Source organism: Alexandromys fortis, unplaced genomic scaffold, assembly GCF_014885135.2.
Source record: "Alexandromys fortis isolate MF-2015 unplaced genomic scaffold, M_Fortis_MF-2015_v1.1 scaffold_13, whole genome shotgun sequence".
Taxonomy (NCBI): Eukaryota; Metazoa; Chordata; class Mammalia; order Rodentia; family Cricetidae; genus Alexandromys; species Alexandromys fortis.
Window position 1 is genome coordinate 5,384,216 of NW_026067908.1, and position 24,730 is coordinate 5,408,945.

The 24,730-nt window shown below is 44.0% G+C and overlaps 1 protein-coding gene across 2 annotated transcripts in view; it reads left to right on the forward strand.

The window, feature by feature from the left end:
• Positions 1-24,730, forward strand: part of Tceanc2 (transcription elongation factor A N-terminal and central domain containing 2) — a 43,760-nt gene that overhangs the window by 3,567 nt on the left and 15,463 nt on the right. For both annotated transcript variants that reach the window (XM_050136179.1, XM_050136180.1), the window contains exon 3: positions 12,114-12,255. In XM_050136179.1, coding sequence (XP_049992136.1) covers positions 12,114-12,255 — 142 coding nt within the window. The remainder of the gene's footprint in view (positions 1-12,113; positions 12,256-24,730) is intronic.

Sequence of the window (24,730 nt, forward strand, 5' to 3'; positions counted from 1 at the left end):
TAAGCAGGCTCCTCTTACCGCACTTGCTTATGCTTTATCAGACTGGCTTCTTGGCAAATCTGCACCCTGCTACACTCCAGGTTTCCTGAACCTGTGTCCTAATGGTTTTGTGTCTCTACTGCCTGGCACAGGATTGACATAAACTACATGAAAATAAACTATATTTTCCTAAACAACCAAGTCATGTAGAACTCTAAAAGTTTTGGGGTGGCATGCTGTTGGGCTCCAGCATGACTCATGTGTGACTCTCCATTTATGTGAAGACATTCCAGCCACCCTTCCTTTACTGCTTTTTTCTTTCTGTTATGTTTGTTTCCTTTAAGCTGTTAGGGCTTTCTTTGGACTTGATACTGGTTTCTTTTCCTGTAAAATATTTCTCTTTGTTTTTATAGAGTTAATTTCTACTTGTTTATCTACTCAATCAAGAACTACTTTCCTTGTGAAACTTAGCTTATAAGTTACATGAATATAGGGACTCTGGAATATTATACCTCTGAACCCTTGGAATATATTAGTGTCTGGTATATATTAAGGAGTCATTAAAAATTTGTTGAAATTGAATGTTGAAGTATTTTCTGCCTCCTTTAAGGGAGTTAATCCTCCCATCTTCAATTCTTTCTCTCTCTCTCTCTTTAAAATTTTATCCATTTTTTTAAAAAATGTGCATGGCTGTTTTGCCTGCATGTGTCTGCGTACACCTTGTGTATCCAGTGCCTGAGGAAGCAGGAGAGGGCCTGAGATCATCTTGGATGTGAAGTTATGGGTCATTGTCAGCTGCCCTGTGGGTTCTGGAAACTGAACACGGGTCCTCCAGAAGAACAGACAGTGCTCTGAACTGCTGAGCTGCCTCTCCAGCCCCACTTAGAAGGATTTGATAGGAAAAAGAAACTTTATGCCCAGAACTCTGCTGGGTACGGCAGGGAGCATAAGAAAAGCCTGAGATCAAAATGTAAGCCCTCATGAGACTCCCAGTAAGGATGTGAGCGTATAATAACTATGAAATCATGCTGCGATAAACTGTATATGATTTATAGAATTTCTCTGCCAAGTCACTTATTCCCATACACCACCATCATGGCTTAGCTTTAGTTTTTACTTGTCTTGAAACAGCATCACAGTGTAGCCCAGGCTGGCTTGTGATCTTCCTGCCTGGCCACCTAGTGTTGGGATTAGAGGCATGTTGTAGCTAGTCTTTGTCTGTTCTGCCAGCCAGCTCTCAAATCAAAGCATGGAGATTTATTATTAATTATAAAAGCTCGGCCAGGGGCTGGAGAGATGGCTCAGAGGTTGGGAGCATTGCCTGCTCTTCCAAAGGTCCCGGGTTCAGTTCCCAGCAGCCACGTGGTGGCTCACAACCATCTGTGGTGGGGTCTGGTGCCCTCTTCTGGCCTGCGGGCATACACACAGACAGAATATTGTATACATAATAAATAAATAATTAAAAAAAAAGCTCGGCCAATAGCTCAGGCTTGTTTCTAACTAGCTCTTTTGTTTTGTTTTTGGTTTTGTTTTTGTTTTTTCAAGACAGTGTTTCTCTGTAGCTTTGGGACCTGTTCTGGAACTAGCTCTTGTAGACTAGACTGGCCTTGAACTCATAGAGATCCACCAGCCTCTGCCTCCCAAGTGCTGGAATTAAAGGCGTATGCCACCACTGCCTGGTTCTTACTAGTTCTAATTTAATAAATTAACCCATATTTTCATTAATCTATATCTATCATGTGACTTTTACCTCTATCCCACTTTGTGTGTCCAACTCATTCCATGTCTGGCTAGCTTCTCCCCTTCTTCCCAGCATTCTGTCTGCCCCCCAAATCCTACCTAACAATTGGCCATTTAGCTTTTTATTAAACCAATCAGAGTGATACTTCTGATTATTCCACAAAATATCTTCCTTTTGTCTAAATAAAAAGGAAAGATCGTAACTCTAACAAAGTAAAACTATATATAATAAGAACAATTATGAAGTAAGGATTACATTTACTGTGTCCAGTCCATTTGTATTTGGCATATTTGGGGAGAATACTCCATTTTTTAGTCTTTTTATTTTCTATCATAACTAAGGAAAATGTAACTATCTAGTCCTGGAAAGACCCTGGAAAGATGTACTATTACCCGAGTAAACAGGAAGTGCAGTGCAAGCCATTCCCAAAATTCTAGAAATGATAGAGACATCTGACTGCCTTGGCATTTTCCCAAGGTTCTTCTGCAATGTTGGGGTGTCCTTCTTCAACCTACAGGCTGAGAATATCTGGCAGACATCTATAAAGCAGAAATTTTGAAGAACTGTCCTGCCTTGTTTTCTCAACGTTCAGCAGTATTTTTCCATTGTGTCCTGCTTGTCCAGTTTATACAGCATACTGTCAACAATCAAGACAAGGGCAGTTTCTTGCCCAAATGGCCAGCCTTGCCACGTTGAAAGCAAACTCCATGTGGAGGTTCTTCAGTGCCCAGCATCCTTTTATAAAGTAGATTGGTACAGCCAGGAACAGATATATCTTGCTGTCATGAAAAGCCCTATGTTAACAAAACATTTTTCATGCCATATTCAGTAAGTCTTTGAAGTGTTTGAAGACTATCTATCTATCTATCTATCTATCTAAAATATATTTGTTTAACTTTGAAAACATGCCTAATATTAGAGGTTGTTCAAAAGTAGACCCAACAATTCATACTTTTATCTCATCATTTCTATATTATGTCTTGCTTTTTCTCTTCAGAAAAAGATTCCTGTTCAGTTTTTTTTTTTTTTTTTTTGATTTTCGAGACAGGGTTTTTCCGTAGCTTTTGGTTCCTGTCCTGGAACTAGCTCTTGTGGACCAGGCTGGCCTCAATCAGTTTTTTTTTCTGACCATGACCAATAACAGTTTGTAACCCACCCCCCAAACAATGACAGACATTCATAATCCTCCAAATGATCAAAAACCACCCATCCCATCTCTTGGGAATGTGGGTGTTATGTTCTCTAGACTTCTTTCTGTTGTCTGGGGGGCTCTGGCATCTTTAAGGGACCCTGAAAAAATTAAGATAATGGTCAAATCCTGGAAGAGCCAGCTGTTGTTCAGTCTCGGTATGATGGGAGAATGTAAGAGTTATCTAAAGTCCTGGCTGGAGTAGTCTGTGAGGCTGGACCATCTCAGCCAGCAGCCTTGAAGCTGTTCTGAATGCACAACTCAGAGGAAACTACAACAGAGGCTCTTGGAGAGGCTGAATCACCTGACCACCCATTTTCATTGGTGCCTGCTCCCCTTCTTCTGAAAACACACAAACTTCAAAGGTAACTTGCATTATCTGCATTAACACAAGTATGGAATGTGCAGTGTACACAAGTCACTTAAAGATGATTTTTTGTTTTATGTTTGAGCAGGTAAAATATACGTCACCTGTCTTGTAGGGTGGTTTTTTTTTTTAGGTTTATTTCTTTATGTCTGTAGCTAGTATTTTCAGGGGGTCTTTCTGATCAAATTTGATCTCTATCAACCTTGAAAGAACCCACAGCCTTTCGTTTTCTTTGGAAACAAAAGCATAACCTCTTCCTCAATGAACCTATTTTTGGCTTCAAAGTTAAGACATTTTAAAAATATATAGTTTGGTTTAATTTAGTAATTTTTATAATTCAGTGTCTCTTAGCATCTATTGTTTAATCATCAGCAATCAAAATATTTAAAGTCAATATAGCACCATACAGGATCTAGACTCCCTGTGTATTTCCCATCTCCATGTGGCTTTTTTTTAGTTACTTTACTTCTCTCTTTAGAAATTTTGTTTTTAAACTATTGTTTTTTTTATGGCTGCCTATATCCTTTTTTTTTTTAAGCCAACACACATTGTTAAACATACTGTAACCTGTTTAGAGGTTTATTCTGTCTGAACCTGCTTTACTGTGCATCTGTAATCTTTTCTGTCTGCATGAGCAGAACCTTAAACCGCTGTGCAGCTTAACTCATGGCACGCTGCCCCCAGGCAGTGGCTAGGAGATGCTTATCTCTGTACCATGGCCCCAGTGACAGACTGTGGAACTAGGAAGCTCCATTTGGCTCCATTGTTATGTTTGGAACCTTTATTTTATTTTTAAGCTTTCTCAGGTCTTATGTGGAAATATGTGCCCCCAGTTGGATGCTATTTGTAGATGGATTTTTCTGTCCTGCCAATCAGCTCCTAAGTCATGACATGGAGACTTATTATTAATTATAAAAGCTCAGCCAATAACTTAGATTTGTTTCTAACTAGCTCTTATAACTTAAATTAACCCTTTTTTTTTTTTTTTTTTTTTTTGGTTTTCTGAGACAGGGTTTCTCTGTAGCTTTGGAGCCTGTCCTGGAACTAGCTCTTGTAGACCAGGCTGGCCTCGAACTCACAGAGATCCACCTACCTCTGCCTCCCGAGTGCTGGGATTAAAGGCGCACGCCACCACCGCCCGGCCTCCATATTTGTACTAACCTATGTTTCCTGTGTCCTACTCTTTCCATATCTGGTTGCCTTCTCCCTTTCTTCTTCCCAGCATTCTGTGAATCCTGCCTAACTATTGGTTGTTCAGCTTTTTACTAAACCAATCTAAGTGACACTTCTTCGGAGTGTACAAAAGGGTTATTCCACAACAGCATGTGCCACTGTGTGGCTGATGGACATTCTGATTTAGTGCAAGAATGTGCTGAAGGCTGAAGCCTTGTTTTCCTCACCAGTATCAGGATAGCTCAACCTGCAGAGTTGTCATAGAACTTACGAGTAAATGCTTGGTGAGAGGGCCGACTGAGCTTTATGCCTGACATGTAGTAAAGATCCATAGTTTTTTTTCTCCTGTGCAAGTCAGTGGGTAAAGGCACTTGCTGCCAAACCTAACTAAGGGCCTGGGTTTGGTGACCCAGGACCTACATGGTGGAAGGAGAGAACCAACTTACATGCTGTCTTCTGACCAACACATATGTCTATAGGTCATAATCTATGCATGCACAAATGAATAAAAATGTCAAAATAAAAATTTAAAGGCTTGTATAGTAAGACTAAAGCTCCAGAGAAGGTTATTGTGGTGATGTTAATGATGGCATTTGTTGAGCCTGGTTTTTGTTTGTTTGTTTGTTTGTTTGTCTGTTTTGTTTTATTTTATTCTGTTTGATTTTTCGAGACAGGGTTTCTCTGCAGTTTGGGGCCTGTCCTGGAACTAGCTCTTGTAGACCAGCTGGCCTTGAACTCACAGAGATCTGCCTGCCTCTGGCAGTGCTGGGATTAAAGGCGTGCACTACCACTGTCCAGTGAGCCGGTTTTATAGCTCAGACTATAAAAATATTGTCTCTTAAGTCTTAGTAACAGCTATGAAAGGTATGGTTTTATCGTTCACAGATGAAGAATCCAGAGACATGGCTTTCTGGTTAAGAGCACTTCCGGAGGACCTGAATTCTATTTCCAACACTCATGACAGCCCACAACTCTCTATAACTCCAGTTCCAAGATATTTGATGCCTTCTTCTGGCCTGTGAAAGAGTCGGGCATATACTTGGTGAACAGACATGCATGTAGGCAAAACCCATTACATAAAAAAAGAAAGGAATCAATGAATAGAGAGGTGAGGTGGTTTGCCTAAGGCCAGTGCAGCACAGAGTAGCAGAGCAGGGGTCTGAACCAGGCAATCTGAGTCTATATAGTCTGCCCACTAGAACTAAAAAGAAGTAGGAGTTTCTAAATGCTAAGCTGGGAGGTATAACAATCTTAAGGCTGTTTTACTTCTGTTATCAGCATATTACAAGTAATTTCACCATGGTCTTATCTCACGCAATAAAAGGGATACTCGGTGGAACTCTTGTAGTGCACATTTAAGTGGTAAAGGTTAATTTGGCTAATCTCATCTTACTCCTTTACGAAGTGATTAGTTCTAAGAACATTTTTTAAAACTATTATTATTATTAAGAGATATAGACTATGCCAGTTCTTTCAGGTTTAGCGCTTTGGAATGCTTTATGAACCTTTCCTTTGCAGGACTCACCAGCCAGTGTATTGCTGCCTGCTCCAGCCAGTGGAACGGTGCACACATCACTGCGTATGAGTGACCGCCTTCTGTAGCCACTCTTGTCAACCTGCAAGGCAGCTGTCCCCAGCTGTAAGACGAGACAGAAGGACCATATATATTCCCAGTGATAACCGTCCAGTATTCAGATTAGCTTTCCCTGTTGTACTCCACGGCCATTCTCTTGTGTCTGTTCTGAGTATGCCCGTAAGGGATGGCGGTGCGTGCTTGCAGTTCTATAGTTCCAGCACTCAGAAAACTGAAGTTGAAGTTGAAGGTCATCCTCAGCTACCTAGCAAGTTCAAGGCTAGGAGCCTGGGCTGCCTGCGACTGTACTCTACCCTTCAAAAAAGTAAAAATAAACTGGGCAGTGGTGGCACACACCTTTAATACAAGCGGGTCGGAGGCAGAGGCAGGCGAATCTCTGTGAGCTCAAGACCAATCTGGTCTACGAAGCAAATTCTAGTACAACCCAGAGCTGTTACACAGAGAAATCCTGTCTTGAAACAAAACAAAACAAAACAAAAAGTGAAAATAGTTATAATCAAATACTTCTTTGATATCTGTAAGAATTCCCTGTCTGGTTTCTGCTCTTACTCTTCAGACCTGAAACTATTGTCTATAGATTTGTTTCATTCCACCTGCTGTACATTGAGGATGGGGAGATAAAATTAAGAACAAATTGTTTTCACCCTCAAGCTATAGTCTGGCGGGAAAGATAGTCTTGTTAACGAGTGCACGCAGAAGCGTGGAGACAGGAAGTGGTATACAAACAGGAATGTGGTCAAAGGCAGTAGAAGGGAGGCTTCATGGAAGAGTTGATACTCAAGACTATTTAAAAGACAAATGGTGGCCGGGCGGTGGTGGCGCACGCCTTTAATCCCAGCACTCGGGAGGCAGGGGCAGGTGGATCTCTGAGAGTTCGAGGCCAGCCTGGTCTACAAGAGCTAGTTCAGGGAGGCCAGCCTGGTCTACAAGAGCTAGTTCAGGGACGGGCACCAAAGCTACAGAGAAACCCTGTCTCAAAAAAACAAAACAAAACAAAACAAAAAAAAGTTAAAAGACAAATGGTTTTCAGGCAAAGGAAGTGGGTGTGAACCCCTGTTTTGGCAGCTGCTGATAGTATCTAGAGCATATCTTGACAGTAAAGGATCTCTGGTCATGGAAGAGATTTTATATCAAGCTTAAGAGTTTGGACTTAAGCCAGGCAGTGTTGGACACATCTTTGGTCCCAGCTCTCAAGGAGGCAGAGGCAGTTGGATCTCTGAGTTCAAGGCCAGTGTGGTCTACAGAGCAAGTTCCAGCACAGCCAGGACTACACAGAGAAACCCTGTCTCCAAAGAGCAGCAATAAAATAGGTTGGATTTATTTGTTCCATAAATCAAGATGATCTGATTTGGGATTTGTAAACTGTTTCCTGTCTAGATGGCTAGATTAAACATCTTTAATAGGCCAGGCACGGTGGTGCACACCTTTAATCCCAGCACTGAGGAGTCAGAGGTGGGCAGATCTCTGTGAGTTCAAGGCCAGCCTGGTCTACAAGAAAGAAAACCCTAAGGTACCGAGAAGAGACAGGAAATGGAATCCTGGAGCTTACGTAGAAGATGAAGCTGAATTGTTTGGAGGTATTGAAAGCAGCTGTAATGCTTACAGGCTAGAACTTAAGGTCAGCATGGGACAGGCCTCCGAGCCTCATCTGTTGGGAGCTGGAGCTGGTACCCATGCCCCCAGTGGAATTTAAAACTAGAATAGGTCTACCATGTTTGTGGAAAGTGAGCTAGAAAAATTCCGCCTACCAGTTGAAGAACACAGTGTGAAGACTGCCATCTTGTTGGGGGTCTTAGATGAAAAAGAATTGACATTAATACATTAGAACCACATGCCTGTTAACTGTGCATACAAACTGTAAAGTTAGCATGAAGTCTAGGGCAAAACCAGGAAACTCCAAAACCTTGAAGAGGCACATGTGGGTTTCCTGTTCAGCCCTCCACATCCTAGAACACATAGACTCCCAAGGAAAGCAATCCTCTAGAGAACTCATAGTCCAGACAAACCCCATGAGAAAGTAAACTATGAGGCGGGTAAGTGAACAGGTAGATATGATAAATTCTCTACCCCAAGAAATGGGGATAAGAGAACTATCTGAAATCTTAGATATGTTTTCAATGTTCACAAAGATTTTAAAAAGGAAAGGAGTAGAGATAGGAATGAAAAAAGAATCAGCTCGTCCAGTGAAAACGACATGTTTGTTGAAGTAGAAACATTGAACACGTTAAAGTAGACATGATGTAGCCTAAGAGAAAAATCGTGAATTGGAAGCTTGATAATAAGGAAATCATTTAGAGTATATCACTCAGAAATAAAAGAATAAAAAAAAACATAATAGGAGTTTTTGAAAGAGACTTGTAAGAAGATTGGCGCAAATATTTCTTTGAACATATGTCCTAAAATGGCAGCATTTAAATGAAAGAAACAATTATTCTTAAACTATGAGAAAAAAAAAAAACAAGGTTAAAACTCAGAGCCAAGGGTGATGACTCTTAAATATAGGAGGATGGGGACCTTGAGGCCAGCCTAGGGTATGCAGAACCTGTCTCAAAACAAAACAAAAAATTCAGTCTGCTTAGCAGAAGACAAGAAAGGAGACAAGGACGGGAGAGATGGCTCAGAGGTCGAGAGCACTTTCTGCTCTTCCAGAGGTCTTGAGTTCAATTTCCGGCAACCACAAGGTGGCTCACAACCATGCTTAATGAGGTCTGGTGCCCTCTTCTGGCCAGCAGGCACACATGCAGGCAGAACACTATACATACATAATAAATAAATCTTTAGGGGGCTGGAGAGATGGCTCAGAGGTTAAGAGAACTGGCTTCACTTCCAAAGGTCCTGAGTTCAATTCCCAGCAACCACATGGTGGCTCACAACCATTTGTAATGAAATATTCTGCCCTCTTCTGGCCTGCAGGGACATATGCAGGCAGACCACTGTATACTTAATAAATAAATAAATAAATCTTTAAAAAAAATAAATAAATCTTTAAAAAAATAAAAAGGAGAGACAAAAAGTAAAGAAAAAATATGTCTAGTGAGTAACGAATACGTATGGACAAAGAGGGTATTGGAAAGGTAGATCCTTACATTACACCAGGCAGGCAGAGGGATGGGAGAGGGAACCAGCAGTGCCCACTACTCAGAGCATGAAGCTACAGAGAAGTGAACAGGTGGGAGATAGTACACAAAAAGTCAGAGTTCATGGAAGCAGTATGTGTAACAGTGAAGACGTGGGAAGGAAACCCCTCTATGTGTATAGCATAATAGGGTTACTGTTCTCTACTGCTAGCGTGGCTCAGCTCTAACTATGCGTGTTAACACGAACACCTCAGGAAAATGCACTGGATAGAAAAGCTTGACATATACCTTTCAATAGGAAATACCTCCTGTGGCTTAGGTTCTGTTGACCACTAATACTAGTGTACACTACACCGCGCACAGGAAAGCCTTTCCCTCTCAGGTTTGATTGAGTCTCCTGGGGGCTGAGAAGAGAGAGTAGATATAAAATGCATCTCTCTGGAACTTATGCAGGCAGTGCATGAAGACCATTTCAGAGTCCCGACCCTGCATCTACCATAGACCATTAGAGAAGGTCCAGGTCAGAGGGGGAGAGCAGAATGCGATCCTCTGTAGAAAGTGAGGGCACCCTTGTGGCAGTTTCTGTTGGAGAATCAACTCTGTTTCTGTAGTTGGTCAATGCCCAGACCAGACCTATGCTTGGGAAAGCCCAAAGACAGTTGCTGGCTGATGGCAGAGGGAGAAGTGGATCCCTTGCCAGCCTGTTACCTTTGGGAGTTTTTTAGGGCAAAGATGTGGGCGGTCATAGGAGAGAATGCTGGGTAGCCTGGGTTTAAATAGAGTGGCTGGGTTCACAGATACCTACAGAGAAAGCATACAGAATAATGGGTTTCTTTTTACATTTGTTTCTTGTGGGTGTGTGGCAGTCAAAGGACAACTTGCAGTTCTGGTTCTGGGGACCGAACTCAGGTTTGACAGTGCGTGCCTGTATCCTGAGCCGTCTTACCAGCTCTTGTTATGGCATTTTCTTTTTTTTTTTAATTTTTTTTCATGTGTGTATGAGTGTTTTTTTAAATATTTATTTATTTATTATGTATGCAATATTCTGTCTGTGTGTATGTTTGCAGGCCAGAAGAGAGCACCAGACCTCATTCCAGATGGTTGTGAGCCACTATGTGGTTGCCGGGAATTGAACTCAGGGCCTTTGGAAGAGCAGGCAATGCTCTTAACCACTGAGCCATCTCTCCAGCCCCTTGTTATGGCATTTTCATACATGTTTTATTATATGTTCTTACACTCTTCCCACTGCCTTCCCCCACAAACAGTCCCCTCTGCTTTCATGTTACATATATCCCAGCGTTCTCTCTGGTTCCCCTCCCTTTAGAGCTCCTCCTCTCAGTCTCCGCCCCCCCCCCCGTCTGTCTGTCTGTCTGTCTGTCTGTCTCTCTCTCTCTCTCTCTGTGTGTGTGTGTGTGTCTGTGTCTGTGTGTGAGAGAGAAAGAGAGAGGAAGAGAGAGAGAGAGAGCTGTAAGAATCATTACCAATATAGTAAGTGCTTCAGTTTCAGTTAGGGAATCTCCAAAGAACTGCAGAAGTCATCCTGTCAGGGAAATCATCTTTAAATGCCTGCCGGTTCAGATGACACCAAAGCCTGATCAGTGTCAAGTCTTTTCCTTGCTCTCCTAACTTTGAACTTAGAAGGCAAGACCAAAAATCAAAGAGGAAGCTGGGAAATAGGGAGATGGATGTACCTTCCTTTCACCCTTGGCTTCTAGGCTGGAAACAGACTCCATGTTCTCCCTCCAAGAGAAGGAGGATAGATAGATAGATAGATAGATAGATAGATAGATAGATAGATAGATAGATAGATAGATAGAGATGGTAGATAGATAATAACTATTTTGAAATTTCATGTAGAAAAGTGCATACATGCTAAGTATTATGAGGAACTTCCATGATGTGAACATGTTTATCTTTAACATTACCAGAGCCCTGAAACTTCCTAAGGCCGTTCTTGACCCCTAATTGCCCGCCTGCCCAGGGTAATAGTGATCCAAGATAAGATATTTAATTTTCAATTTTTTTGGTTTGTTTTTCGAGACAGGTTTTTCTTTGTAGCTTTGGAGCCTGTCCTGGAACTAGCTCTTGTAGACCAGGCTGGCCTCGAACTCACAGAGATCCACCTACCTCTGCCTCCCGAGTGCTGGGATTAAAGGTGTGCGCCACCACTGCCCGGCATAATTTTCAATTATTAAAGCTACTTTTTGTCTGCCACTTTTGCTTACTAAAAAGCTCTTAGTTTAAATGATTCCAAAACTACAGAAAAATCGCATGACAGTACGAAAGCTTCCCCATTTCCTTCCCCCTTATTCCTAATCTCTAGTATTTTGTGCTTAATGGAAGCCTGAGACTCAGCCATAAGATGCTAGCTTCTTTTCGAAGGAAGACGGGAAATGAGTTTGGTGAAGGGTGTAAACGGACTTAAATTTTATAATGCTCTACTTTCTGGGGAATGAAAAAATGACAGCCTTTTAAAAAGTAGTGGGTCTCTCCCTGTACCTTCCTGTGTGTTTGAAGGTTTTTTTGGTTTTGTTTTTAAATTCTTCCAGAAAGAAAATTTGGGTTTTCACCCTGGGAAGTGGGGAACTATTTGTGTGATTTTTATTGCTAAAGTAAACATGGTTTTATGACGTCTCTGCTATGTGCATACAAATTAAGACACTTAAGCGAGCTCGGAGGTTGATTCACCTTAGCATCGTCTTCCTTCCCTTTCTTCCTTAGTACCTCTCGCTGCTAAGTGCCCAGTGGTGTCTGGCATGGTGAGATTAAAAGTTGCACTTTTCTTAATAGATGCAACTCTCCTCCTGATCTGCAGTAAGCAGGACCTGCTTTTAAGCAATTACCCATCATTTGGGGCCATCAGACACACTGTGCTTTGGTTCAGGTCATAATCAATAATTCATATGTCAATAGGAGAGCCATTAGCTCAGGTGAAGGCAGATGCCTTTCTAATGAAAATGTTCCATTTTCCAAATGACTTTTCTTTTTCACAGAGAGTTGTGGTTGTAGAAGACATAAAAAGATGGAAAGCTACGTTGGAGCTTCCTGGTCAAACCAAGGAGAACCTAGTTGTAGCCTTACAAGAATTAAAGAAGAAAATCCCCTCCAGGGAGGTGTTGAAGTCGACGAGGATAGGTATGGTCTGAGCTCTGTGGGAAGTACTTCAGAGTGTCTCCCCCCTCTTCCTGTACACTATGCCTTGTCTGACCCACCTGGATTTTGCACACTCACTGGAGGGGACTGTTGTTTAGAGCATTTTACTAGCCTCAGGCTAATACTTTTGTAATATTTTGTAAAAATTCAAGAAAAAAAATGACGTGAAAATACACAAAACATAGTCCTCAATCTTTGATTTTTTTTTTTTTTCAATTTACTGTGTGTTGGGAGGGGGGTCGGGTGTGTGTTTGCTACAGTGCACATATGGAGGTCAGGGGACAGCTTAGTGGACATTGGCTCTCTCCCTCTAACGTGCGGCAAGTTGGGTGGCAAGCACCTTTACCCATTGAGCCGTCTTGCCACACCTCCCCCACCTTTTGATCAGAGTGAGCAGAACTACTCTGTCCACTTATTAGACAAGGTCTGTACTTATCATATAGACTGGTAAGTGACAGTGACATATAGGTCACATTTTGAGTGTGCCCGATGCTGACTGCACAAAATGTTTGAGACTTGGTTGTGACCTCGAGGAGCTAAGGGTTTGGTAGAGAGGCGATGGCGTAGACAAACAGGAGTGGTGCCCTGCTGTGGCTATAAATGCGCACGCACATGCGACCTGCCACTGTCGCTCCCCTGACCGGGAGAGACTGTGCGATCAGAGGTAAAGCAGTTGCTGTAATCTGGGGACTTTGGAGAGATTTCATAGAGGAGGCAGCATTTCAGTTAAATCTTGAAGGAAACTCGGCTTAATCTGCCCTCAGCAGCAAAGCCTGGTTTATAAAACAAAACGGTAGCGACATTTGCCGCTGTGCCGTTTATCACAGCCTTGGAGATGCTTCAGAGGTAAGTGAGGGACCACGCTGAGCTGCCGTTTTAGAGCAGCCCACAACTGTGGCTAATCTGCAAGGGAGGAACAACATGTGTTCCTCAAGCTGCTCTCAGTTCCCCCGAGAGTCCAGGATCGTCTTTCACAGCTGCTGCCTCTGCCCTCACTGGTGCAGCCATCGCCTCCTCTGCCTCCCCTTGACCTCCTCTTCCTGAGAAGCCGGAGAGAGCAGCGTCACACTGTCGCTAACAGCTGGGAAGAGCTGTGCAGAGTCCCCAGGGACCCCCCAGGAATCTTAGAGTTGCACCCCTGTAATATAAACCAGCGTCTGAGGAAATTAGATGCTTAAAGAACATAAAACCCTATCATTATAGCCAAGGAGATGCTCCCATCTGCGGCAGGATTTGCTGTCTTTTTAGGTTGTGGTCACTAGAGGGCAATAAGACCATTCACATGAGCCTGTGAGGCCGTTCCACCAGTAGAGGGTACTAGTGTTTAATACTTTATGACCTGCTTGTTTATGTAGGTGCACGATCCTGTTTAGACACATATCACAGGTACTATATGTGATCAGATCTTAAATCTTAGCATAATAAGCTAGGATGGTCCTAAGGGCAGGACAGGTGATCATTTTAAAACCCGTTTCTGTTTGACCTTTGAATATGACTGTGAGTGCTTTCCGGATGCTCAGAGGTTACAGCTCAAGGGCCATAATAGATCGACCATGAGGTCTGACTTAGCAGGAACTGGAATCCATCTAACTTTGGAATCCTGACCTTACTCCAGCCTTCCCTAAACTTGAAATTGCATGGAATGCAGGGGGTTCTGGGTTCCTTTACAGTTATATCAGGTGAAAAATCTCACTTGGATCATTTCCTGAAAATGTTTACACTTCAACTTTTAGCCTTCCTGCCTGGCTCTTCCTTGTGGGGTGTAAGAAACAAAATCTACAGAGTATCTTCTGTGTGCTGGGAACTGTGGTGTATAAAGGAGAAAGGAGTTGCTCCTTCTTTTTGAGCTTTGCATCTGATGGAAAGACAGGCAGTTTGATAAGACCTTTCCTGTGGTGTAGTGCTGTGCTCTGTCACCGGGAGAAGTTAGCCAAGTGGATGGAAGTAGGAGAGAAGGTGTTGAAGAATGTGTCAGGCAGAGGGTGCGTCGTGGAAGTGGGAGAGAGAACGTGGTTGTGTTCCAAAAACTCCAAGTTGTGAGGTGTATTTAAAATGGAACATGCCAGAGAGAGTATGGCAAGGAACGAGACTGAGAGACAGTCTGGACCAGATGGAGGAGGCTTTTTGTAAGCAATTCAGAACTGTTTGGTTTTGGCAATATATTAGTGATCTATTACTGTATGAAATTGCCCTAAAATTTAGTTGCTTAAGAAAGTATTCTTTCACATAGTTTCCTGAGGGTCAGCAAACCAGGAGCCAGTTTATCTGAATGGTTCTGGCTCAGGGTATGTTTATTTTGGTTTAGTTTGGTTTGGTTTGATAGGGACTCTTAAAACCAGGCTGGCCGTGTAGTTTAGAATGACCTTAAGCTCTGGATTCTCTTATCTTCCTTGCCTAAATACTGTGACGTGTGCCCCTCTCCTCCTGCTGGTCCCTGTCTTTACGAGCTTGGCGTTGGCTGTTGGTTAGAGCTGCAGTCCTCTGGTGGGCTTCTAAGATAGCACAGTTAGAGGATTGCTTCGAGAAGACCCTTAGTTCCTCCTCACACAGCCTGTCCTCAGGGTTGTTCCTCATAGCAGCTGACTTCCCCAGAGCCCATGATCCCAAAAAGGTCAAGAACTGAAACAACAGTCAATACAGAAGCCACAATTTGCTGTTTGTTTCTTTGGTTGGTTTTTTTTTTTTTTTGAAACAGAGTTTTGTTGTGTAGCCCAGGTTGGCCTGAAACTCGCTGTGCACTCAAGCTAGCCTCTAATTTGTAATTATCTTGCCTCGGCTCTCAAGTGATGGGATTACAGGCAGGAGCCACTGTGCCTGGTTTCCATAGTTTCTTTTATAGCTTAATCTCACAAGTACCGTTTTCATTGGATTCTGCCAGTGGCTGCATGTTTTGAATGGCAACTACCCAAGGTGTGGTTACCAGGATATGAGACTCACTGAGGGTTGCCATGTGTGCTGGCTACACAAGCTCATGTCTATTTGTTGAAAATTTATAACCATTTGCTCTTCAAGTGTGCTTTTATTTTCTCTGTCCCCTTCTGACATTCTACAGGTAAAACCATGTTAAATCTCTTCTTCATGTTTTAATTTGCCATACCCTTTTTCCCCTCGGCTCTCTCAGCAGTCTAGAGAATCTCTTCAGATGTGTGCCTTCCAAACTCCTAATTCTCTCTTCTGTAGACTTTTACCTCATTCATGAGTTCTTCATTTCAAAACTGTTTTTATTTTTTCTTGTTTCTTATTTTCTCTAGAATCATAGAGCATCTCAAAAGAAATGTCTAAAAAGATATTAGATACAGCCTTTAATTCCAGCATTCCGGAGACATAGGCAGGCGGATCTGAATTTGAGGCCAACCTGGTCTACAGAGCGAGTTCCAGGACAGCCAGGAATACACAGAGAAACCCTGTCTCGAAAAACAAAGAACCAAATTAAAAAAAAAAAAAAAAAAAAAAACAACCCAACAACACCAAGATATTGGGTACATAAAACTGAATCTAAAGAAAGATTGTAACCATTTTGATATAAATGACTCATCATCAACATAGAGCGAGGAATTGTGGCGACAGAAACAGATAAGCCATTGCACAAAGCCAAGCCCCAGTCCTGAAGCACACGGATATTTAAAGGGTTTTAGGACCATACCGAGAAAGCTGGCCAGAGGGACAGAAGAGAATGCTGTCATTTAAATGAAAGAGTCAGGGTTTGGAGGGAGGCGTGGTCAGCCTCCATGGCTATCACTGGACCAGATAAGCTTAGTCCAAAAATGGCACTGATTTATAAAATAGTCATTAATAATTTTAGGACAGTCTCAGAGGCAAGGTTGGGGACAGGAGCTAGAGGAGCAAAGTGGGGTGTGGAAATGACCCTGAAAAGAGAAAAGCTTTTGAGAAGTTTGGTAGTAGAGAGAGAGGTGAGGGGATGGGGAAGGAGAAGGAGGTAGATTGAATACGTCAGGCTTTAAGAGAGAGAGTGGCAACGTGCTAAACGCTAATGAGAAGGACCCAGTAGAGGAGAGGAGTCAGCGTTGGAAAATACAGGACGAGGTCTCCGTGTTAAACTAATGAGCAACGTGAAGATCAGCAAGAGCCTTGCATCATTTGATCTGCATTTTATTTCCAATCTGGAATAATTCATTCGCTTGACACACATCAAGGACCTTGATAGACCGTGGCTTACGTTGCGTGCCAGAGAGTGATGCCTAGTCTGTGTCTGTAAGATCCTCATAGTTCTTGCTTAGAGAGTAAGCATGTAAGTATATAGTTGTGGTTGACTTTTGAAAATATGAGCGTCGGGGCACATACTAGTCTGTGAAGGTGCAGCAGCACTCTCTTCTCTGACTTGGGAAGGGTTGTCATAGAGATGCACCTTGCTGGTTAGAATGAGCTCCTGTTTGTTGCAGGCAGAGGCATGAGGAAGTAAAGGAAAGCCTAAAGGCCTGAAATGGCACATTACCATGTGGATGCACTGGGCAGTGATGTGCACCTTTAATCCCAGCACTCGGAGGCAGAGGCAGGCAGATCTGAGTTCAAGGCCAGCCTGGTCCACAGAGCCTGTCTTCCAGGACAGGCTCCAAAGCTACAGAGCAACCTTGTCTCGAAAAACACACAACAAACAGAGGATGTGAATGCACAGCAAGAGCGACAAGTGTGGGTCTGGTTCTGGCCTTGACTTCCTGGCAGTAGTGGGCTAACCTGGGACTGTCAGCCTTGTAGACCCTTCTTCCCTAAGTTACCTTTGCCACAGTATTTTATTACATCAACAAATCAAGTTAGAACACCGACCTTGTGCCTGACACTGTACTAGATGACTCTGATCAACACCGATGAAGGGTCTCATGAAGGTCACCGATGAAGGGTGCTCAGGAGACTAAGGCAGAAGAAGGATTACCATGGGTGTGTTCCTGGTTACAGAGACCTTGTCTCAACGTCACAGTTAATAGCAAAAGGAAGCAGAGCACAGAGAAGAAACAGAAATATCTGTGCAGTGGTAGATGGTGATAGTTCATGGAAAAGTAGGGCAGAGGCAGAGGCCCTGGCAGTGAATGTGTTGGTGCAGACAGGAGCGCATTGAGAGTGACATCTGAACAAACACGTAAAAGATGTGAGGGAGTGAGCCATGGGAACAGAGTGCGGCCCTGGTCACTAGGGTGAGACATGGTGAAAGCATGAAGGACTGAGCGAATGGAGCAGAGAAACAGCTCCTCTGAGAGCCCTAGCTGGACTCTACAAGGACCAGTTGTGGAAGTGGGGAGGCGTGATAGCCCATCGCCTCTCCTTTGTTGCCAGAGCTATCTCCTTACTGGCTCTCCTGCCTGCACCTGGGCACAAATCTGCCGCTAGCTGTCTTTGCCGTCTTTCCCATACATGTTGTTTCTCTTTCTCCCTTTCTAGTCAGATTTCTTTCAAAGCGATCGCCACTCACAGTGCCTTTCTCTGGCCTTCTCGCTTTCCCAGCGGGCTTCTCCCACAGTCACTCTCCTCAGGACACAGTGGTTTTGTTCTGCTCGGATCCAACGGTCTTGTCTCGGTTCTCATCTTCCCAGACTTGTGATTTGAAACCACTGATATTTTCCTTTCTCTTGGCATACGTTGACACTGAACTGGCTGCTACTTGTGTATTTTTAAACGGTTTCCCTCCAGGCTCTTATCTCAGTTTGTAATTACTTATTTAATTATTTACCTCTTTATTTTCTATTTGCCAGGCAGGAACTCCCTGCCAGCAGGACCATGCTGTAGTCTGTACCAGTGCGTCTCGAGCCCTACTGCTCCAGAACAGCAGTGCGTGAGTGGAAAAGGACAGGATCGAGCAGGGGCTCTCCGTGGCTCTGCTCGCCTTCCATCTCTGTCTTGTTCGGTCTGTCTTTCTCTACCAATCTAGGATGCTTCTTTAGAAAGGGCAGCTTAACCTCTAGATGCCATTCCAGCACACTTAGCCAGTGCTCATGGCTCCAGTTTACCTATGGCCTTCATCTAGACTGTCCTGTTCACCTCCTTTCTTGATCTGTTTGGGAATCTCAGATTCTAGGAAAGTTTTCCTCATTTGCATACCTAGATTTTCCTTAAAATATCACTAATCCAGCAGGCCTATATATATATATATATATATATATATATATATATGTCAGAGAAATAGATTCTTATTTTCATTTACCAAGTAGAGTAAGTGTAGTAGGTTTATCAGCCACTTGTCCTTTTTCCTTTCTTTTTCTGGGAGGAGGGGAGCTGGAATTTGTGGGTTTTGTCCATTTACTGGTAAGAGTGTCATTTTTCTTTTAAAGTGTGTATTTCTTTATTAATGATGTGTGTGTTTATCTGTGAGGGTACACACATTCCACTCTTTGGAAGTCTGTTCTCTCTTTCTGTTGTAGGGATCCTAGGGAGCCAATGCAGGTCGGCTGGCTCAGTGACAAGCGCCTCACTTTAACTACTAAGCTATCTTGCCAGCCTGGATTTTTCTTCCTGATTCTCATGAAATCCATTTAGCTGCTTTAGTTTATAAACAAGGAAACCCACAGAGCTGTACGACTTATCCAAGGTCAAAGAGTGAGTTAACCTTAGAAAGATAACGGAAAAGCCAACCTTTTTCCTGGTTAGCATGATGCACCGTGCCCTGGCCACTGGCCCTATGACCCTTCCCTGTGGGTGCTGCCATTTTTTCAAACTTAACCACTTTTAAAACAGAATGTAGTGTTTTCTTTTGTGCCTCAAGTGGGAACGTCCTGCTGGTATTTCTATTCAGTCAGTTTCACTGGCGTTTTGATTTTTGTTTGGTTTTTGTTTGTTTGGTTTTCAAGACAAGATTTTTCTGTGTAACAACTGTGGCTGTCCTGGAACCAGACTGGCCTCAAACTCAGAGAGATCCGCCTGCCTCTGCCTCCCAAGTGCTGGGATTAAAGGCGTGCACCACCACAGCCCAGTCTTGAATGTTGAATTCTTACATAAGCTCTTTTAATGGAAGTGTCCAGCTCAAGTGAGATTCTTAAGACTAGAAATACATATTTGGAAGTAATTTTCTGGAAATATCTATTTAGAATCACAAAAGTGAATGAATTCTCTGAGTTAAAGGATTGAACCTGGAAGAAAATTCATGGCGAGGGAGTGGGAAGAGGGGGCATAGCAGCTGTGGAGAGGCTGAGGGAAGGCAGGAGCAGGGGAAAGGCAGGACAGTAGTGGCGCGTGGGCCAGGGACAAGCGTCTTCAGAGGCACAAGATTCTCAAGTGCTCAGGGAAGCTGAGGACCAGCCATGCAAGGGAACCTTGAGGTTATTGGACCTCTGTGAGTGGATGCCTTTATCATAAACCAGTGGGCAAGGGGCATCACGCAATCAGAAGATGAGGTGATGATGACGGTTGGCCAGCAGGCACACCCCCCCTGTAATTCTGCATCTGAGAGTCCGGGGGAAGGGTTCTGTCAGCTATGTTGACCTGTTTCAGAGATTCCTCGCTGCTTTAACTCATGGCTGGTAACTACAATAAATAGCTACTCGTATTTATGAAGTGCTGTCACGTCCGTGACCCATTTGACCCATGTCACAGTCCTGTGAAGTCATAATTGTTTTCTCAATTTTGAAAATGGGAAAATTGAAGCTTCGTGAGTTTAAAGTAACTTGCTCCAAGTCAGACAGCCAAGTGATGAGCCACAGTTCTAAGGTGTTCGTACACCGCGTCCCGCCACTTCCTGACTCCTGTACTCCTGCAACGCTAAGGCGAAGATGTTGGGCAGGGTCACATTCCTTCTGAAGGCTCAAAGGGACAGTTCAGTTCCTTTTAAAAAGCCACCAGAGCCAGACAGTGGTGTGCACCTTTAATCCCAGCACTTGGGAGGCAGAGACAGGTGAATCTTTGTGAGTTCGAGGCCAGCCTGGTCTACAAGAGCTAGTTCCTGGACAGGCTCTAAAGCTATAGAGAAACCCTGTCTCAAAAAACAAACAAACAAACCACACACCCCCCCACAAACCTGCATTCCTTAGCTTTTAGTCCCCTTTCTCCATCTTCAAAATTAGTGATCTGAAGTAGAGCTCTCCTCACAGCCCATCTCTCTGACCTGCCCTTCTGTCTTTCACATATCCCTCCTTATCCCAGTTCAAGGGACTCATGTGATCTCATTGAACCCACTCTGGAAAATCAAGGCTAATCTCATCTCAGGGTCCTTAACCTTAACCGTAACTGTAAAGTCGCTTTTGCCGTGTGAAGTAATGGCACAAGGATGAGGTGAGCGTCTCTTGGGACATCATTTATTTGCCATCGTCCTTACTTAACCGCCATACTGTTTCAGGCCTCTGTGTTCTTGCTCCCGTCTTATGCTATCTTGTCTGCTTACGTAGTCACAGAGACTCAGGGAAAACTGCCTGTTTCCTGTTCTCTGTTGAATTGACTCAGTTGTTCTTCAGGGCTCTTAGGACCCTTTGCAGCGATGTCCTAGGGCCTGTGAAAGTTCACGCATCAGTGTGTTTGGTGTGTTAGCCCTGACTGGAGGTTCTTAGTGCTCATGTGTGTCTTGTTCAGTGTTCTGGCCAGTGCCCAGCCTGGGCCTGGGATACACCTCATATTTGGTAATGTTTGCTAAATGACCAAATGGCAGCTTCCTGTGGGGAATTTGTTTTAACAATGTGTTAGGATGCAGGAACCCTTAACCTTAAACCCAGGGGCCCTGACCTAGGTCATGTGACCAGCAGCGACACTGCTTACTTTAAGACATAAACTCCGTGGAGCAAATAATGACTTTTTGCAGATCATTAACTTCCTTGATGTAGCTACTGACCAACTTGTAACCTTGGGAAAAGGTCATGGAACCTCTCTTTTCCGTTGAAATGAGAGAAGGTAGGACTGTTTGATCACTAGAGGTGACAGACTAGGGCAAAAGCCGGGCAGCTTAGGTATGGTCTTGACGACCAGCCCTGCTTTTCACCTTGCTTCCTACGATTTAGCCCTCAGTACCTCAGGCTCTTCACCTGTAAGATAGGGAATTGTCACAGCATCTGCTAAGGTTCCGGGGCTTGCGGGAGTTAAGTCAGATACTGTTGGGCAGCTCCCCGTTGCCATGGCAATGCCCAAGATTGTCAATTCAAAGGGGGAAAGACCAGTGCTGACCACGGTCAGTCTCAGTCATGTTCCCTTGGCCCCGTTGTTTCCAAGCTGTGGTGCGTCGGGCAGAGCAGAGCATCATGGGGAAGCAAAGCTGCTCACCACCTGTGGTGGGAAAGCAGCGAGACAAGGAGGAGTGAATCCCTTTCTGAGGCTTGTCACCAGGGATCTTCTAATTAGCCCCACCTTCCAAAGTTCCCGCCATTTCCCAGAAGTGCCGCCACCTGGGCACCCGGCCTTCAATACTCGAACCTTCGGGAACATTTGGCTTCACCACAACAGACTGCACAGTGCTAAGAAACTAGCTCAGAAGTGGTACCTGAAACTACCTTTGTGCTCTAACATGTGTGGTTCTGCCTTCGTTTTTCCGGGAGTCACCCAAGCTCTCTCTCCTGTCCCTTCTCCATCTCACTCTTGGGATGAGGTGTTTTTCTTGATGCCTGCAGATTCTCCCTGCCACTCGGAGCATGCCCACTGTGGGAGCTCTGTAGGATAGACTGGCCCTGAAGGCTAAAGGCGGTGACTTCATTGCCCTGGCATGAGTACCAAGCCTCTGCCCTTCAGTTATTTCTCAGGGTCTGTCCTCTTCTGGTTGGAGAATGCTAAGAAGGCGCATTGCATTATCTCTATGGAACCTTGATGAACACTGTGTCGGGCCCCAATGATGGAACGTCTAATAGGACTCTAACAGGATGTTGGAGGTTCGGTGAGTGGTCCCAGAGTAACACAGTTCAAATCCTGGCCTCAGGACTTCCTAGCTGGGAGACCTTGACAAATTATTCTACTGAGCTTCAGCTTACTGCTTATAAAAGGATACAGTGGAGAGGTTTGATTTATTGTTAAGTAAATGGACTAATCCACGTTAAGCCTGGGGTGATGGGCAGAAGAAATTCTGAGCAGGGACAAGAGCTGAATCAAAAGCTTCATCTTCTTAACACCTTTGAATTCACTTTCCTACAGCGAGCTTTTATCTGCAATTGTGCGCTCTTCTTAATCAGTTGCATCTGTGTCTAAATGTTGGCACAAAACTAATTTGGAAGCCAAATGTAACTGTTTGAGCCAAGCATGGTGGCACACACGGTTAATCCTAGCACTCAGAAAACAGAGGCAGGCAGAATGTGAGTTTGAGGGCAGCCTAGTCTACATAGTAAGTTCCAGGACTACAGGGGGGAATAGAGGGAGGGAGGGAGGAAGAGAGAGACCTTGTCTCAGACAGCAAACACATAACAAACAAAACTAGTTACAGTTTGAGTCAGTTCAGTAAATACTTGCTGTCTCATCTGTGATAACCCTCTGCTGAGGACTGGAATATTACTAGAGTAAGGTATAGGTTCTGCCCTCAAGATGTTTACAATTTAGAGGAGAAAGTAGATGTTTTATTATTCTAGGCAGGACTGGGGATGTAGGTCTGTGGTAGAATGTTTGTCCAGCAAGTGTAAGGACCTGAATTTGATATCAACCACTACCAAATAATAATAATAACAACAACAACAACAAGAATAAATAAAAAGAATAAATATTCCCGGCAGGAGCCATGTGAGCTAAGACTCAGGCCAAACAATGTGACCCCAAAGCAGACAGCAGTTTTAGTTTCTGTGGAAGAGCTGGGGAATGGAAGTAGGGGAGGGTGACACCGTGGTCCCAGGATAGCCAGAGCCTTAGTGCTATAGTTAGAAGCTAACTTGAGGGCATTTTGTGATTCATATTCTCCCTTACTTCTTTCTTTCCCTCACCCCCCTTTTCTCTCGGTCTTTCTCTCCCCCTTACTAAGCAAGTGTCTGACCCGTGAGCTCCACTCTATCCCCTTCAAATGACCTTGAGACAGTCTTATGGCCTCAGGAGAGAAGATGAATTGCAGAGGACCAGGTTTGAGACAGCAGTTGCCCAGGTCTTACACATTGTGAGCAAATGCTCTACCACTGAGCCCGCATCCCCAGCCCTGCCTAGAATATTTAAATACCCACTTTCTCCTCTAAAGTGCAAATATGTTCATTTAACTATTGCAGTAGACCCAGGGAGAGGCGATGAGAGTGTGAGTCAGGGCAATAAAAGTGGAGGGGACAGAGGAAGAGGAAGGGGTGCAGGAAGTGTTAGAGCAGTGGACCTGTATCTTGGAGTGAGAGCACAGGGGAGCATGTGTTACTATTGTGTGAGCAGTAATGTTGAGTCTGGGGTACTTTAGAATGAGGCATCTAGTAAGACCCTGAAGACACGGCCCCTTACCCATCTGCTGCAGGTGGAGGTCAGACCACAGGAGCAGATGAGATTACCTGGGCCGGGCAGGTAGAAAAAGAAGCCGTGGACAGTGCCCAGCTGGGGTCCTCAAGTTAGTAAGGGCTACTCAGCATCTGCGGTGAGCACGTTCCCTGTACAGGACAGATGGTGTCCAAGAAGACAGTTCAGAAGGAAGGGGGTCCCCGTCTCAGGTGCCGCAGAGAGGCTGAGAAGGCCCCTGGATTTGACACCGGACTGGAGAGTGGCACCTCTTCTAGGAGAGCAGAAAATGTGAGGACCAGGTGGTGGGAAGGCCCTGTCCCCACACACTGCTGCTGTTAGGGGCGTGATATGCCGCCTCTTGATGCCACTCAGAAGAACCTATGTTAATAATTTTATGGTAAATTCTGTAAGACTTTTTTGTCTGCATATAAACAAATATGGTGTTTATATGTATCTACATATGTAGTTTTTAAAATAAATATTGGCTCACACCGAACATACTCTTCTACTGATTTTACATGACTGGCATCTTAATGGCTCTACATGTAGAACTTTCTACGTGTTTAATATTTTCTGTTTCTTTAGGGGTTTTGCAGTGTGGATTTTTTCTTTCTTTTTTTTTTTTTTTTGAGACAGGGTCTTACTCTGTAGTCCAGGCCTGCCTCTACCTTCTGAGTGCTGGGTTGCAGGTGGTACCGGCGTGCACAGTTCACTTATTCCAGTTTGTAGCTACTGTACTCTTGTTACTGTGGGAATGTACTGTAATTTTTAGTGAGTGGACCCTTGATGATGAGCTCATAGGTTGTTCCTAGCTCTTCCCGACTTCAAACAGCGCCAAGGTGAATGTTTCTGTTCCTTTGACAGGGTGAGTATAGGCTGACCGTGAGGATTGTCACCTGCCCAGCTATCCCCAGGGCTGGACATGAGGCAAAGGCGCTGTAGCTGTCACAGCGCCTGGGTCTTGCAATGTCTCCTTTCTCTTTGTATTTTTATGTATTTCTCATTTTGGTGCCGGAAATTGCAGCTACAGCCTGGAATATTCCAAACACATGCACCCCCACTTAGTCAAACCCTTAGCCACCATCTTTGTGTCCTTAGCATCCACAGCACTGATCCACAGGCAGCGTGAAGAGCTGTCTGCTGGGAGGCTGATCTC